Source organism: Notamacropus eugenii, chromosome 5, assembly GCF_028372415.1.
Source record: "Notamacropus eugenii isolate mMacEug1 chromosome 5, mMacEug1.pri_v2, whole genome shotgun sequence".
Taxonomy (NCBI): domain Eukaryota; kingdom Metazoa; phylum Chordata; class Mammalia; order Diprotodontia; family Macropodidae; genus Notamacropus; species Notamacropus eugenii.
In genome coordinates this window covers 186,593,183-186,608,425 of record NC_092876.1, presented here as the reverse complement: position 1 = coordinate 186,608,425, position 15,243 = coordinate 186,593,183, and the positions used below count along the sequence as shown (strand labels likewise).

Here is a 15,243-nt window from a genome sequence, read left to right as displayed (position 1 = left end):
TGTAATCACATCCCTCTTTAGGTGAGGTTCTCCTCATTTCCTATGAGTTGCCTCCCTTTTTCCTTATAGGTCCAAAAGACAGTGTCTGGCCTTGTATTCAGGTTGGCAGCACAGAAACTGCCCATTTATCTCCAGACATGGATGAGCTTCCTAAAAGTAAGTCATTCAGAGTTAAGTACCCATTCCCTCATTCCCACTCCTCCAGTCTTCTGTGCTGGCTGGAAACCACCAGTATATCTCCTGTTTGCTCTTGATTTTGGGGCCACCTATAAGCAACACTTGAAGAACCTAATTTCTGGAAAATGGTTTTGGTATTACGAGAAATACTAGAAGAGGCACCTTTTCAGTTGATTTGTACGAATAAAGGCTATACCAAATCTGAATGCACAATTTCTTGCTTCATTCTGGTTTTTATGTAAACTTTGCAACCACCTGAGCCTATATAAGAATCTTTTTTATCCCTTGTTCCTACCATGGGCCCCAGATTAAAACTGACCTTTTGGTTGTAGTCCTTTGAACTGTTCTTCATTGTGTACTTACTACAGTCAGAGGCAACAATCTGATTTTACCTGATGATTCTGGGAAAGTTCAAAATCCTTGTCAGTTTCCTAGTGTGAGTGGGTACAACAAATGAATGTGATGTCATATTTAGAATTTCCTAAATTGTTCAAGCCAAAGTTATTACTTATTTAAGTGGTTGTTTTTCTACAATTTTATCTTTTGATGCCTATTGTAATTTGAAAGTTATTAAAAACTGAAGTGATTACCCACTTTTGTTCTGTCCCCTTTTTGTGCTCAGTTGACAACTGTGGTACTTTAGTCCTGGAAAGAAACTTAAAGCATCGTCTTTTCCAGTGTTTCCCAGCTCAGGCTAATACTGCAAACTGTGATAAATTGCCTATGATACAGTGTCTAGTCTCGCATATACAATGACCCACATAATTCACAGGGAGAATGTTTTTATTTAACTTCACTTTACAGATGAGGAAACAACTTTAGTAATTTTGTTACTTTTATCAGTCACACAGCCAGTAGGTTTCCACCATATGTTGAAGAATTAGATCTTCTCTTGAGAGGGACATTAATAACATACATTATGAGCGCATTACGTGAATAGGACAAATCATATAACTTCTCCTTACTCTAGGTCTACACTTTACAGAAAAGGAACCAAACTGTGGTGATGTTTCTTGTTATCAAAGAAATCACAGATTGAGGTCCTCTCCCTCCTTGGGGACGTGGAACTTTTGCTGTTTTCTTTGTGCTGCTCTCCATAACAAACGTTGCATTGTTGAATTAGAGTAAAGCCAGAATATGGTGAGGCACCTTTGGGCAAGGTGACAGGAAGTACTGTGGGGTGAAGTTAGAACCAAGCACAGAGCCATGTGGTCTGCGTGTGTTTGAAGACTGGGAGGAGAATTAAAGAAGCAGAGCCCTGCTGCCTTTTGGTAGTTGTATGATTAAAAGCATTAAAAAAAAAAGCTTTTGTATCTAATGGATAGAGCAATTTCTATAGGGCCAAGGGGAAAGAAGAGAAACTGGAAGCAGCCAGAGTGAAATATATGAATTTTCCAGTAAAAGATAGAACTAGCTTGAAATGAATAAGCACAAATTGAAGAGAAATTTTGAGTGATCCTGTTTTGTCAGAGCCAAGAAAGGAGAGGTTGAAGAGGAGAGAATGGATCAATGCTTGTTGAATGGCAATGAACTTGGGAGGGGGAATAAGTTGATGTAGAATTGAGTAGATTCGAAAAGATCATACATTAAGAACCCAATCACTTTGGGGGTCTCAATTTTTTAGGGTCAGTCAGTTAACATCAAGTACTTAGTACTATGTGCCAGGCACTAAGCGTTGGCGATACAAAGCAAGGCAAAAGGCAGTACCTCAACTTGAAGATACATAAAAAAATGAAAATATTGAGCCAGAACACAAAATACTGCAGCCAAGTGTGAAATTAGGAGGTTAGGTATCTGCCCTGGGCCCCCTCTTTAAGTTGATCTGGGAATAGTTCTCCAATGTCCACCTCTCCAGATACAGAAAATGAGGGGGCCAGGTATTGAAGTGTGAGTTTTAGCGTAGTTGTGAACTCGCAGGAATGTAAAATTTTAGAGATAATGGACTTCCAGGGACTTTTTAAAGAAATTTTCACCTACAAACTATGTTTAACCCATGAAATGAGGATGACGGTAACTGATGAGGGAGGAAAATGTTAGAAGGATCATTGAGATGGATGTTGTAATTGCAACAGTGGATCTTGATGTGGTTGAAAATAGTACTAGATTTGGAATCAAATCACAATAAAATTTGTTAAATTGATGTTATATTATACTAAGGAAAGTCAACCTCTCTGGGCTTCAGGTTCCTTTGCTATAAAATCAAAGGGTAGAACTTAGCTGCCCTCTATAATCTCTAGTGGCAGGTGAAAGAATGGAAGAGAAAACTGTTAAGTAAGGCAGATGTCAAATCCAGAAAAGTCAGCATACAGATGAAATAAATGAGAGATTACGAGTTATGAAAAGTCGAAGAAGCATGGGAGCAAGGTTTATTCTGATTTTCAGGCCCTGGTCATTTTGGGAATAGACCCGAGGGAAAATAGGGCAGTTGGAGGCATAGAAAATTCAACTTAAATATTATGACAAGATTGAAAATATATTTATGACATGTCTTCTGTAAAATAACTTTTTAAAGGTAAATAACAAAACCAGAAACATTTAAATGTCACAGTGTATGGGAGGCAACGAAAGCAATTCCTAGAGGTACTTTTAATCATGCTGAGAGAGAGAAACAAATTGAGTCAGCCTTTAAGAAACTTTGAAAGGAACAAAGTAATGTGCTAAGGAAATCCAAAGAAGGGAGTTTATCAAAATTAGAGATAAAATGAGAGATGGAACTATGAAAAATGAAAGGAAACTGAAATTCAGTAAGGTTAAACTGTTTATATTTCCGTATGGCAAGATAATATTTGTAACTCTTAAAAACTTTATTACTCTAACAGCAGTTAGAAGGACTCTATGTAGACAGAGGATGTGGATATAAGGTGACTGATAGGATGATGCCCCCAAAAAAACAAAATAAAGGGGAGAGAGAGAATTCTACTGGAACAGAAGAGATTGAAATGGGGGTAAATTATCCCACATAAAAGAGGCATGAAAAAGCTATTTTAATAGAGGGGAATACTGGGAGAGAGTGGTAGTGGGCAAAGCTCAAAAAGAGAATAACATACACAGTTCAATGTAGAAATATATCTTACCCTATTAGGAAGTAAAGAGGGACAGGGACTATAGAAATGGGGGGAGGGGAGCTGATACTGAGGAAGATGGTGGTCAGAAGTAAAACACTTTGTGAGGAGTGAAAGGGTGGGTGGGGTCAGAGAGGAGGGATAAACAAGCAAAAAATAACATGGAAGGAAATACACAGTTATAACTATAAATGGAAATGGGATGAACTTAACCATAAAACAGAAGCAGATAGTAGAATGGATCAAAAACCAGACTCCTGTAATAGGCTGTTTACAAGAAACATTTGAAGCAGAGATACAGAGTAAAGGTAAGGGGCTGGAGAAGAACTTATGCTTCAGTGGAAGGAAAAAAAGCAGGAGTAGCAATCATGATCTCAGACAAAAGTAAAAACCAGATCTAATTAAGAGAGATAAAGAAGGAAATTATATCTTGCTGAAAGGTACCACAGACAATGAAGTCATATCAATAGTAAACACATATGTACCAAATTATATAGCATCTAAATTTTTGAAGAAGTTGAGAGTTACAGAGACAATAAAACTATATTAGTGGGGAAACCTCAACATTCCCTCTCTCAGAACTAGATAAACCTAATCAAAAAATAGACAAGAAAGAAACTGAGGTGAATACAATTCTGGAAAAGTTAATAAACTGGATGGGAATAGAAAGGAATATATCTTTTTCTCAGCAGTACATGGTGCATACACAAAAAGTGACCATGTATTAGGACATAAAATCTTCATATCCAAAAGCAGAAAAGGAAAAATAGTAAGTGCTTCTGTTTCGTATCATAATGCAATAAGATATTAAAATTTATTTTTGCTTAGTATTTTATTTTCCTCCAGTTACATGTGAAAACAATTTTTAACATTTGTTTTTAAAATCTGAGTTCCAAATTCTCTCCCTCCTTCCTCCCCCCCCCCCCCCATTGAGAAGGCGAGTCAGTACAGGTTATACGTGTAGTCAATGCAAAACCTTCATAATAATCATGTTATGAACACCCCCCCATTTTTTTTTTTTAAAGTTCGCTTCAGTCTGTATTCAGAAACTTAGTTCTTTTTCTGGGTATGGATAGATTTTTCATAAGTCTTTCAGATTTGCCTTGGATCACTGTAATTGCTAAGAATAGCTGAGTAATTCACAGCTGTTTCTCTTAGAATATTGCTGTTACTTTGTACACAGCACATCTTGCTCATCATCTCTTACAGTACAATAGTATTACACTGTAATGATGTACCACAACCTTCACCATTCCCCAAATGATGGGCATCCTCTCAGTTATTAATTCTTTGCCCCCAGAAATGAGACGTTACTAATAGCATCTTGTATACGTAGGTGGTTTCCGTTTTATTTTTTAGAAGGGTTAAAATTTAATTGGGAATTAATTTAATCCTAAAAGACGTGTAGGTCAGAGAAAAAAATACAATTTCATTAAGGAAAATGACAACAATGAGGCAACATACGGGATGTGGTCAAAGCAGTATGTAGGGAACAATTTATATCTCTTAATTGCTTTACATCAATAAAACAGAGAAAAGGCAGATTGGATGTGTAACTAAAAAAACTAGAAAAAGAATAAATTTTAAATCCCCAATTACCACCAAATTGGAAATCTTGAAAATCAAAGAAGAGAATAAAATTGAAAGTTAAAAAAACCATCAAACTACTAGACTAGAACTAGATTTTGTGAAAAAGAAAACTTGGCTAATTTGATTTTAAGAAAGGAAAACCAAATTACTAGTAATAAAAAAATGAAAGGGGTGAACTCATCTCTAATGAGAGAAATTGAGAAAATTGCTAGGCGCTACTTTGTCCAATTATATGCCAATAAATTTGACAATCCAAATGAAATGGATAAATCTAAAAAAAATTATACTCAGATTGACAGAAGAAATAAAATATTGAAGTAACCCAATCTTAGAAAAAGAAATGCCATCAATGAATTTCCTAAGAAAAAAATCCCCAAGACCAGATGGTTTCATAAACAGATTATACAAAACATCTGACGAACAATTAATCCCAATACTATATAAATAATTTGGAAAAACAGGCAATGAAGTCCTACACCAAATTCCTTTTATGACACCAATATAGCACTGATATCCAAACCAGGAAGAGCCAAAGAGAAAAAATTATTTTCCCTAATAATTATTGATGCAAAAAAAATAAAATACTGGCAAAGAGGTTACAGTAATACATCACAAGGGTCATACATTATGATCAGGCAGGATTTATACCAGGAATGCACCATGGGTTCAACATCAGCATAATTGACCATAGCAATAACAAAACCAGTATGATTATCTCAATAAATGCAGAAAAAGCCTTTGACAAAACAGAAACCATTCCTATAAAAAACACTGGAGAGCATAGGAATAAATAGAGCTTACCTTAAAATAAGTAATACTTATCTAAAACCATCAGCAAGCATTATTTGTAAAGGAGTGAAGCAAGGATGCCCAGTATCACCTCTATTATTTAATATTATACCAGAAATGTTAGCTACATCAATAAGAGAAGATAAAGAAATTTAAGGAATTAGAACAGGGAATGAGGAAACAAAACTTAACCTCTGCAGATGTTATTCTTAGAAAATCCTAGAGAAGCAACTAAAAAAAAACTTTTTGAAATTAAATAACAACTTCAGCAAAGTTGCAGGATACAAAATAAACCCACATAAATCATCATTTGTATATATTACCAACAAAGCCCAGCAAAAGAAGATAACAGAGAAATTCCATTTTTCCTGTAAATGTAAAATACTTAGGAGTCTACTACCTACAAACCCAGGAACTATATGAACATAACTCTAAAACACTTCACACAAATAAAATCAGATCCAAACAACTGGAACAATATTAATTGCTCATGGGTAGGCCAAGCCAATACAAATGACAATTTGTGCAATATAAGTTGCAAGCTTTTGGAACAAAAACTCATTATTTTGACAAAAACTGCTGGCAAAGTTGGAAAACAGTATGGCAGAAACTAGGTATAGACCAACATCTCACCATTATACCAAGATAAATGGGTAGATGATTTACACTAAAGGGTGATACCATACACAAATTAAGAGAGCATGAAATAGTTTATGTCAGATTTATGCATAAGGGAAGAATTTAGGACCGAAAAAGACATAGGTAGCATTACAAAATGTAAAATAGGCAATTTTGAATATATAAAATTAAAAAGTTTCTGCACAAACAAAATCAATGCAACCAAAATTAGAAGGAAAGCAGGAAACTGAGGAAATTTTTTTGGGAACAAGTATCTCTGATAAAGGCCTCATTTCTCAAATATACAGAGAACTAAATCAAATTTATAAAAATGCAAGTCATTCCTCAACTGATATATGATCAAAAGATATGAACAAGCAGTTTTCAAACAAATCAAAGCTATGTGTAGTCATGAAAAAATGTCTAAATCACTTGATCAGAGAAATGCAAATTCAAACAATTCTGAAGTACCACTTCCCACATATCAGATTGGCTAATATGACAAAAAAAGAAAATGTTGGATGTTGGAGGGGATGTGAGAAAACTGGGAAACTAATGCACTGTTGGTGGCATTGTGAACTTGTTCCACACATTGGAGAGCAATTTGGATCTCTACCCAAAAGGCAATCAAACTGTTCATTCCCTTTGACCTAGCAATACCACTACTAGATCTGTTATCCTAAAGAGATGTAAAGAGAGAAATGGACCTAATTTAACAAAGAATATTTATAACAGCTCTTTTTGTGGTGGCTAAAAATTGGAATTTAAAGGTATGCCCATCAATCGGGGAGTAGCTAAACAAGCTATGGTATATGATGGTAATGGAATATTATTGTGCTGTAAGAGATGACAAACATGACTCTTTCAGAAAAACCTGGAAAGACCTGCATGAACTGATGCACAGTGAAGTGAACAGAACTAGAACATTGTACACATTAACAGCAATATGGTTTGATGAGCTATGAATAACTCAGCTACTCTGAGAAGTGCAATGACCTAAGACAATCCCAAACGACTAATGATGAATATGCCGCTATCTGCCTCCAGGAAAAGAACAGATATTGTTTAAATACGGACTGAAGTGGGTTATTTTTCACTTTTTCATTTTTTTCCCTTTTATTCGAGTCTTCTTGTACAAAGTGACTAATATGGAAATGTTTTACCCACTTGCACAGTCTTACCTAGAACTGATTGCTGGCCATCTTGGATGGGAGAGGGGAAGGAGGAGAAGGGTAGAAATTGGAACTCAAAACTTTAAATAAAAATGTTTTTTAAAAGTCAGTGGAGATCTTGTTAGTTGAACATCTTGTGAAAGGAAGATGGTCAGACAGATTTACTACTGAATTTTTTCCAACTTTAGGAGCAAGAAATTCACAAAAACAACCATGCTAAATCTGCGTGATATTGAAAGGAAAAACTCCTGGTGGTGAAAATAATAGAAGAGCAACAATTCATAGAAAATCCAAGTGTGTTTAAGATAGTTTTTTTTTAATAATTCCAAGATTACAAAATAGTGGAAAAAGGAATCGTTCAAAAAGAATAACACCTCATCATTTGATGAAAAAAATTGTATTTGTGTAAATGATTGTTGTGACATCTCAATTTTTTAATGGAAAATGTTATCCTTCAAACAACTTTAAGTAGGTCTGGTGAGCTCATTAGTACAGGTTGTAAGTTACAAGGTGTCCATGCTCTCTTATGTTGGGATTCTTTAACACACCTTTTAGTAAACTGTCCAGAGTAACCACCCAACAGACTGGAAGCCTTCCTATGGCTCAATATTTCATGAGTACCACACAGTGTTCAAATTGGTCACCTGTCATCATCCCTTTTAGCACAGAAAGCATCACTACTAACTTGCTATAGTTGGACTCACCATTTCCTTTGGGTTACTAGCAAATTTTCTAAGATTATTGTTGGTCACGATTTCCAGTTTTACAGCAAAGCCAGAATACTCATGTTGAAAAGCTGGGCTTTTGTTGGCAGCAGGCAACTTAAGACCATTGGAAGATTGTTATCCAGTTTCTCACATCACAGATTTAGAATTAGAAGTGACTTTAAAAAGTCATATAATCCATGCCCTCATTGTATAGAGAAGGAAAATGAAGCCCACCTATGATGTTTCCCACTGTCAGCTAGTAGTGGCAATAATTTTGGCTGTACTTCATTATATTAATACATAGAACCCAACATTCTATTTGCTAATACATATGCTACTTTTATAGTTGAATGTCCTAATCTGAATAATATATCTTTGTTTTTCCAATGTATATGTTCTACTTGATGTCTATAGATTTGAGGCCTTGGATTTTGAGGCTGGAAACAAATTATTTGTATTTGTAAAAGTTACCACTCATAGACGTATAACAAAAAGCACCTTTTGGCGATTATATCTCCCTATTTCATGTATCAATTGATATTAGCACCCAATGAACCACTGAACAAAATTTTTTCCCTGGTCCTATTTCAGAAGAAATTTGTATAATTTGAGAAGAGTATGGAAATACCTTGTTGGGTAGGGAATCTTTTGACTTGTAAATTTTTCTGTTATCAAATGCTTTTTTAAAAAATCAAGTCTACTGCTTGACCCTAAAGATGTCTTTTCTCTCACCCCACCCCCACAAAAAAACTTTCAAAAGCCCACCTGTCCCTCCTTTTGTTTGTAAGGATACCTGATGTTTTGTTTACACCATTCTCATAAGGATTTCATAGAGATGAAAAAGTAAATTTGTCTATTAGCTGTTTTCCATTTATATTTCAAAAAATAAGATTACTAAATATTTTTTAAAGTTTATTCTTTCAGTAGGGCTTTATATTGATGTCAATTTCGTAAGTGACACTACCACCTCATCATATGGTATACCTCTCCACCACTTAGTGTGTATAAAAAATAAATTTGCTACTCTGAGCCTCCCTCTTACCTCTGTCTCTCTTCCCTTCACACACCTCCTCCTTCTCCTTCCCCCCAGGTTTTCATCTTTTTATATGCTGTCTTCCCCATTAGAGGATCAGCTCTTTGAGGCTAGGCACTGTTTTATGCCTTTCTTTGTAAACCCATGGCTTAGCCAAGGTTCTGGCTCATAGTAGCAGCTGAACAAATGTTTGCTGACTCTGACTCACAGTTAACTTCCTGTCTTCTTCCACACTACTCCCCTTCATAAACTCCATTTTCAAAGTAAGCTGGACTAACTCAGTACTTTGCTGGGGCATGTGCATGAACGTTTTCCCTGTGCCTTCCTTTCCCATGTCTACTTCTTGGGTCCTATGCTTCCTTTCAGGCTCAGCTCTGATGCAGCCTTCTCTGATCTCTGTTCCTTGTTTTGGGTACTTGTTGCATCTCTCCACTATTAGAATATAAGTTCTCTGAGGTCTAAGAATGTTTCATTTTTGACTTTGTACTTCAGCAGTTAACACTGTGCTTTGAACACAGTAAGTATTTCATGTTTGTTGAAGAAGTATCAATGAAATATTTTTTTTTTAATGTTTATTGAGAAACTGCATCCACATCATTTGTACTTCCTAAAGCTCAGTCGTAGCCTCCTCTTGTATACTTTCTCACTTGGTGAACCTCCTCATCTCTATATAGGCACATGATTCCCATACATATATCCCTGGTCCCTCATTAGCAACTGTCTCAATCTGGATAACCTGTAAGCATGTCAAACTCACTGACCACAAAAACATAACAAATGATCTCTCCCCCTCCTCTCTTCACAACATCTCTGTCACTGTGAAGGGCAGTAGGATCCTCCCATTCACCCAGGCTCACAATGCTACTGTCATTCTTGACTCCCCCGTGAACCCTAACCTTACATATCCAATCTTGTTTCTACCTTCACAATATACACTTCTCTCTACTCTACCACAGGCCTCGTCACTTCTTACGTGGATTATTCCAGTATCTTTCTGATTGTTCTCTCTTCCTCATGCCTTTCCCCACTCTAATCCATCCCTAAAATAAAGATCTGACCATGTCACCAAGCTACTTTAACTCCAGGATCCTTATTTCCTCCAGGATCAAATATAAAACTATTGTTTGGAAGGTAAAGTCCTTCATAACCTAGCCCCTTCTACTCTACTTCCCTTCATGTAGTCCATGATTCTACTACACTGGCCTACAATGTTGTCCTCATGGCAAGAATGCTCTGCCTCCTCATATCAACCTCTTTTTTTCACTGACTTCCTTTTCAACTTCAAGACTCAATGCAAAATTCACCTTTTGTAGGAGGCCTTCCAGTCTTCTCCACTTGACAAAACCTGCCCATTGAAAATACCTTCTTTCTACCTCTTCTGTCAAGTATCAGGTATCCTTGACATCTTCACAATGGGAGAGATATATCTGCAAGATATACACATACATTTACAGGTCCCCTCCACCTCAGAAGAGGAATTCCTCTAGGAGGGAGAGTGGTTTTGCTTTTCATCATTTCCCAAGTGTTCACCACCGTATGTGGCACTATGCTACAGTAATAAGTGCTCCATCAATGCTTGCTGAGTAGACTGGCTCCTCAGGTCTGTTTCAGGAGAGGCAGGAAATGATTCTGATTCTCATACTCTGGTGCCTAAGCCTTCAGTAGGTCACTGAGGCTTAGGGGAAGTGACACTTCCTTGCTGCGCTGCCCTCCCAGAAAGCTGACATCTATAGAATATCTTAAGGTTGGTAAAGTACATTTTACAGATAAATAGGCTTAGAACAGGGGCTTTTAATCTGAGGTCTCCAATTCAGTACAATCAGCTTCCCTGATAATCCTATTTATTTTACATATTTAAAAACATTTTTCTGAGGGGTCCACAGTCTTTACCAGAGCGCCAAAGAAGTCCATAATACTCAAGGTTAAGAACCCTGACTCATTGAAATTAAGTGATTTTCAAATACAACTACTAAGTACCAAAAATAAGTATATTGTATACTGTATAAGTATACTGTATGTATATATATATCATATACATGTAGTGTATATCACAATATATAGTATATATAAGTATACTGAAGCCTAGCACTCTCCTGTAGGTCAGGAGATAATGAGGTGAAGATAGCAACAGGTTGGTAAGGAAGAACTGTTCAATTTTCTTAGTGTGGTTGATATTAACTTGGTACTAGTTTAAATCAATTTCCCCCCTAATTCACAGTGTACACTCCAATGTTCTCTGGATATCTATATTTTTAATTCACACCCATTTATAGATATTTTTATGAACAGAAGCTTATCATGAATACAACTACATACATTTCTAAAGCTGAATGGAATCTTCCTTCATTTGATATTTTATTGTAAATAACCCAGAAATGTATTACTATTCTTCTGCCACCTGTAAAACAGTGAGTTCCAAGCTCAAAAGCATCTGAGAGGAGAACATTTTTCCTTAGTTTGGTCATCAACAGGTACTAATTCATGCAGCTTGACTAGTCTCATCTCTCATTACTTCTTAATAGAGTCTGTCTACTTACTATCCAGAGACTAGATGCCTTTGGATCACAGTACTCCTACCTTAAAGAGCCTCTTCCTTCCTCTCCAACTACTGAGACCATGTCAGCTCTTGATGAACAAGCCTAAATTCACTTTATCTATGAGATCTTCCCTATGCCCCTTGCCAAAAGTGATTTTGAGAAAAATCACCCTTCCTCTCTTACGCCATTTTTCTCAATACCAGTGAGTTAGTTTGCTTAGCACATATGGCAATATTTCTTTTTAACACCTCTACATTTTCCACTCTAGACTGTAGGTTCCTTAAGAGACTGATGATTGACTTTATGAATTCTAAAATAAAAATGCACAGATCCTTTAACCATATTTAAATCTTGTTGTGAAAGCCCAGTTCTAACAATTATTTTGTATCTATCACCATGGCATCATTATTTGCTGTTGTCCTAAGATTTAAGAAACAAAAATATAAAAATAGTAACAAATATTTTTGTTGAAACTGCAAAGAATTATTAACACATATTCTAGTAAAAATGAAATATGGACTAGAAAGGCAGTAGTTGGATGAAAATAATGGATAAATGAAATATAAAAGTGAGTTGTTCTCATTTTATTTAGCATAATGTGACATTCCAAAAAACTGAAATACATTTCATTAAAACTATAGTAGTTTGATATTGCAGAAACTAGTCTAGAGCTAAAGAAAAAAAGAACAAATTTTCCATCTGTTTTCCGACAATTTGAAATGAAATGTTTTATAGTATAATCACACCATTTTAACAGTGAGCATTAAGCAGTATTTGTTCACTATAGTTTTGCTAAGCATAGAGGCACATTGTGGTATCTAAATTCCATGGAGCAACCAGAACAGCAAGGCACAGTTGGGATTTTAAAATGGTTCCAATTGAATTTAAAATTTTTTCTGATTAAAGTATTTGAACAAAGATAATCTCTCAAATAAAGGTAACAAGTTACCCAAGTAAGTTTGAAACACAGAGCTAAATTATACCCCTTTTAAAAGATTCATAATACCCCAAATCTGGTCAATACTATTCTTGGTTTGTCTATAAGCAACCCAATTTATCATCTAAATAGCTTTCAATACATTACTATGAATAAAGCCTAACTTTATATTTATGGAATTAATCTAACCTTTATGCTTGTGATCTGTTATAACACAGTAACCTGAACCAGCTACGCCCAGTTAATTTTTTCCATGCTTTCTAAATAAATTTGGAATATGATCTGTTTTTAAACATGTCTACCACTCTGCCTAGAGAAACACCTAAGATAAGAGTCCAATTTTTATTTAGATTTTCAGTGACTCAGTTCTAGCGGTCAAAAAAGTGAAGCAGCAACTTTCAAATGTAACATATTTCCCTAGGTCTATGCATGTGACAGGTTTACACTTCATTTTTAAACATAGAAACATTAAGACTAGTAGAAAATTTCAGGATTAAAAAAAATCATCTAATTTTCTTAAATAATTCTTATATGCACCACTCCACATTGTGGAAAAGCTAAAATATGCAGTCTGGATATAACAAAAGAAGTTGATATTTAAGGTACTGGCACAAATACTTACATATATATTATACAAAATATCAGATAACCCTGTGTCATTTCCCACCCTACCCCTTGCCCCCTGCAGTGAACATACCAGATGATAGGTAATAAATCAGCAAGCTGTTGCAGAGAAAAATTTTTAAAAGAAAGGTAGTAGAATAATGTTTTGAAAGTGTTGATGTGCCAGAAGTAAGTATTCCAAACTGCTTTATCGGACTGAAGTAACCAGTATCAGGTTCAAAAATAACTTCATCGCGATCCTTACAATTGCCTTTTTTTGGTCACTGCAATTGTACTCTGTATGCACCTATAAGCAATTTTACCTATGAAAGGAAAGACAAAATTTTAATTTTTTAATATAAATACCTATTTACACTCTCTCAAAGAGAAAAAAATGGAGAAAAATAAACAGGCATATGGTACATAATAACTACATCATTCAGCAAGAATGAACATTATCATGTTACAAAACTCTGCTTGTAATATAATTAAGTCACTTGAACAACAAATCATAACATAGCATCTACTCCAAAAGAATTTTCATTTAATGTGAATTTTCCAGAAATTGATTATGACTGGTATGCTTGGAATGCCTCTACCACTAGGTTTTCAATATCTCATCATACAAACAAGCAATTGCACTAACTTTGCAACTTATCTTGTTAGCCCTTTTGGTAACAGGGATAGATATGGAAATGGAAAGTGAAACACACAGGATTTCAAAATAGGTTGGGAATCATGCTCAAACACTTCAAATGAGATTCTAGTCTGGCTAGGAAAAGATCTTTTACCTTGGCAGATGGTGCTTCTGTCAAGCGTATAAAAAGTTTATTTAGGCCTGCAACAGGACTGAAGGAATAAACAAAATGGCTATCCTAGAAGGCAACAAAAGAAAATTAATGAGAACGTATATGAAAACAAACTGATGTATTCCAAGATGGTAAAACAAATCATTAGAATCTATTAATGTACCTTTTAATGACTCATAGGAGAGCAAGATTCCATTATGATTCAAACCCAAAGAGACCAAAGAGAAACATTCAAATTTATCGCACTGAAGATACTTTAGAAAAATTATGAAGCAGAACTATATTGGAGCCTTATTTGAAGTTATATGCAATGCACATGGCATCATATTTTCATGGTGCTAGAAAGTCATAACTGAACTCCTCTGCCAAAATATTTCAAGAGTTTGCCACCACTTCACATTACTAGAATCATAAAACGAATGTCATTTGGGGGGTTTGGCTCCCAGGTATTTATTTATGAGAATAAAATAAATTATCAGAAAGCAACTTCTTATCAGAGATTTACTGAGGAGAAGGGGCAAAGGGAAGAAATGCTTTGGGTTTAGCATACTTTTAGTCAGTTTTCTAGGCATTCTACATCTCTCTATAGTATAATAAGAACTAATGTCTAGCATGATTACTCTGTAGTACTAAATGGTTATCAAATAATTAGCCAATTATTTTCATCATTTTTTACTAAGGTTGAATACTAACATATTAAAATAGATGTTTTTTAAAATGCTAAAACAGTCAGGATTTTGTATTTAATTCAATTTTTCTGATTTATGATGGTTGGTTACTCATTCCTTGAATAATAGTCAACCAAGGACTTACTATACATATTTCTGTTAATTAAGGGAATCTGACTGACATGGTAAAATGGAAAATATGTGTCCTTTAGTATTAAACAATATCATGAAGCCTATTAACTCTTACAAATGATATTAAAAAGACCAAATAATGCAATTTAATTTAGTTATATGTACACAGATCTTACCAGAAATACAGGAAGTTGAAACTTGTCATTCAAAACTACAGCTTGTACACTACATGGTCCACAAAGTCGAGCAATGACTTCCTTACCAAAAAAGTTTGCATGGAATATAAACAGGAGAATTCCAGATCCTAAATAAAAACAAACAGAACAGTGAAATCTTTCCATACACAAACTCACAAAATGAAATAATTAGCCAATTCTCCTAAAATACCAAATTTTCTTAGAAATTATAA

At 35.1% G+C, this 15,243-nt stretch overlaps 1 protein-coding gene across 1 annotated transcript in view; it reads right to left on the bottom strand.

The window, feature by feature from the left end:
- Window positions 1-12,254: 12,254 nt before the first annotated feature.
- The window catches only part of MPHOSPH8 (M-phase phosphoprotein 8), a 60,280-nt gene continuing 57,291 nt past the window's right edge, over window positions 12,255-15,243 (bottom strand). The window contains exons 12-14 of the mRNA XM_072611663.1: window positions 15,011-15,138; window positions 14,017-14,100; window positions 12,255-13,548 (exon numbers count right to left, since the gene is read on the bottom strand). Coding sequence (XP_072467764.1) covers window positions 13,507-13,548; window positions 14,017-14,100; window positions 15,011-15,138 — 254 coding nt within the window. The 3' untranslated portion in view covers window positions 12,255-13,506. The remainder of the gene's footprint in view (window positions 13,549-14,016; window positions 14,101-15,010; window positions 15,139-15,243) is intronic.